Here is a 3,029-nt window from a genome sequence, read left to right as displayed (position 1 = left end):
TCTAGTTCTGTTCTAGTTCTGTTCTAGTTCTGTTCTAGTTCTGTTCTAGTTCTGTTCTAGTTCTGTTCTAGTTCTGTTCTAGTTCTGTTTTAGTTCTGTTCTACTTCTAGTTTTGTTCTAGTTTTGTTCTAGCTCTGTTCTAGCTCTGTTCTAGCTCTGTTCTGTTTCTAGTTCTGTTCTAGTTCGGTTCTAGTTCTCCAATTCCAATATTTCTCATTTAAAACTAAAATTTCGATAGCAAGAGGTCTCAACTTCTAAGGCAAAGTTTAACATGATTTTGAAGTGATTCACGTTGATATCATTCTCCAGTTATTACTCACTTTATCGGTTCGATTTGCTTAAAAAACATTTTACCTTTAATAGACAAAAGCTGGTGCAACGACATAGATAAGAGAATTTCATAATTTTATAACAATAAATAATTAAAATAAAATGTTTTTACATTAAAAAAAATGTTTATTTTGAAATAAAAATTGATTGGCTAGATGGCAGACATGGCTGGACGGACGGGAGGACAGATAGAAAAATACACATAATTGTAAAAAATATTTAGCAATAGACTTTTAATAGATGATAAATAAAACATATTTTCAAAATAAAAACAAATTTATGAAAATAAAGGTAACTAATGTTTGAATTAAAATGGAACACAGAGATAAAATATAAAAAATTTCGATAAAAACTATACAAGGAAAATGTAAACAAAAACTACCATTAACATGAAGAGGTTTTTAATGCTAAAGAATTCGACTGATAACCATTTACCTTTTAAGAATTTGACTTTTATTAAGGCAGGTTTTGTTTAGGTTGATTTTAAAGGAATTCTAAACAACAACAACAAGTATATTTTGATGTATTTACACACACTTAACATTAAATGATGCTAGAGGAAAGAAAGGATCAGCAGGATATTTTCTTACATATTTATACACAATTTCCTACAACATCAATATATAGCAGCCGCTCTAGACGTTTATTACGTTACAATATCAAGTGTAGAGATTGAGAGAGAGAGTACAGTGCTTGAGTGTGTGTGAGAGAGAGAGAAAGAAAAAAGTTCTTGGTGTGAGCACAAATTACATGATTGAGACGTTTTTTTGTTTTAATAAAGAAAATTTTGAAAATTTAAATACCAAATTCGGCCACAAAGAAATCTCTCAATTTTTTCGATTTACGTGTTGGCTCTTCTCTTGGATGATGTATAGTTATTTGATCACCATCAGCTGATATCATTGTTTCAGTGCTAGGTGATATGGAATATTGTTCCATAATACGACGTTCTTGTTCCTGTTCATCAGGACTATCGACTGTTTTGGGTTCTTTTCTATATTTCATCAATTGTTCCGCCACAAAAAGTTTTTGTGCATTTTCTTCGGCTTCTTTTTCTTTTTTATAATCTTTGTTGATTATATTTTATTTAAATTTTTGTTATAGTGTAGAGTTTATTTATGTTGTTATGGTTGTAGTAGTTAGTAGTTTTTAGTATTATAGGTTTCGTAAAATATGTTTTAGAGAAATTTCAAAAAAAAAAAATAAAGAAAAATTTTTTGTTTTAATTAAATTGCAAGAAAATTAATTGAGTAAAAGAGAGTATCTACTAATAAAATTAAAAAGAGAAGAGTTCAAATAAGAATAATGTAAAGATCTGGAAGATCTCAAAAAGAAAGCAAATATGAAATAGAAAATAAACTTTCAAAGAGAACAACATTTCTATAAAAAATAGTTGTTCTAAGAGAACAAATTTCTTATATGAGAGAGCAAAATTTCTATAGAATATAATCTCTTAAAGAGAGAAAATTTTCTTTAGGATATTATGTCTTTAAGAGAGCAAAGAAAATAGTTTAAATATAGCAAATTTTCTATAGCCTATAGTTGCTCAAATAAAGCAAATTTTCCATAAAAAAAAATAGTTGCTAAAAGCCAGTAAATTTTCTATAGAAAATAGTTGCTTAAAAAGAGCAATTTTTTACAGAAAAAAAGTTGCTTAAAAAGAGCAATTTTTTACAGAAAAAAAGTTGCTTAAAAAGAGCAATTTTTTACAGAAAATAGTTGCTCAAAAAGGTCAAATTTTCTGTAGGAAGTAGTTGCTTAAAGAAAGCAAGTTTTCTATAGAAAACAGTTTCCAGTTCTATTCTAGTTCTGTTCTGGTTCTGTTCTAGTTCTGTTCTAGTTATGTTCTAGTTCTGTTCTAGTTCTGTTCTAGTTATGTTCTAGTTCTGTTCTAGTTCTGTTCTAGTTCTGTTCTAGTTCTGTTCTAGTTCTGTTCTAGTTCTGTTCTAGTTCTGTTCTAGTTCTGTTCCAGTTCTGTTCTAGTTCTGTTCTAGTTCTGTTCTAGTTCTGTTCTAGTTGTGTTCTAGTTCTGTTCTAGTTCTGTTCTAGTTCTGTTCTAGTTCTGTTCTAGTTCTGTGCTAGTTCTGTTCTAGTTCTGTTCTAGTTCTGTTCTAGTTCTGTTCTAGTTCTGTTCTAGTTCTGCTCTAGTTCTGTTCTGTTTCTGTTCTAGTTCAATTCTAGTTCTGTTCTAGTTTTGTTCTAGTTCTGTTCTAGTTCTGTTCTAGTTCTGTTCTAGTTCTGTTCTAGTTCTGTTCTAGTTCTAGTTCTGTTCTGTTCTGTTCTGTTCTAGTTCTAGTTCTAGTTCTGTTCTAGTTCTATTCTAGTTCTGTTCTAGTTCTGTTCCAGTTCTGTTCTAGTTCTGTTCTAGTTCTGTTCTAGTTCTGTTCTAGTTCTGTTCTAGTTCTGTTCTAGTTCTGTTCTAATTCTGTTCTAGTTCTGTGCTAGTTCTGTTCTAGTTCTGTTCTAGTTCTGTTCTAGTTCTGTTCTAGTTGTGTTCTAGTTGTGTTCTAGTTCTGTTCTAGTTCTGTTCTAATTGTGTTCTAGTTGTGTTCTAGTTGTGTTCTAGTTTTCTTCTAGTTGTGTTCTAGTTGTGTTCTAGTTCTAGTTCTAGTTCTGTTCTAGTTCTGTTCTAGTTCTGTTCTAGTTCTGTTCTAGTTCTGTTCTAGTTCTGTTCTAGTTCTGTTCTAGTTCTGTTCTAG

General features: G+C 30.1%; 1 protein-coding gene across 1 annotated transcript in view; it reads right to left on the bottom strand.

Moving 5' to 3' along the window:
* Window positions 1–1,377, bottom strand: part of LOC111678696 (serine/threonine-protein phosphatase alpha-2 isoform) — a 23,145-nt gene extending 21,768 nt beyond the window's left edge. Inside the window, exon 1 of the mRNA XM_023440112.2 lies at window positions 1,134–1,377. Within this exon, the coding sequence (XP_023295880.2) occupies window positions 1,134–1,335 (202 nt within the window). The 5' untranslated portion in view covers window positions 1,336–1,377. The remainder of the gene's footprint in view (window positions 1–1,133) is intronic.
* Window positions 1,378–3,029: the final 1,652 nt, after the last annotated feature.

The sequence above is a fragment of the Lucilia cuprina genome, chromosome 3 (genome assembly GCF_022045245.1).
Source record: "Lucilia cuprina isolate Lc7/37 chromosome 3, ASM2204524v1, whole genome shotgun sequence".
NCBI lineage: Eukaryota > Metazoa > Arthropoda > Insecta > Diptera > Calliphoridae > Lucilia > Lucilia cuprina.
This window is presented reverse-complemented; position numbering and strand designations above follow the sequence as displayed.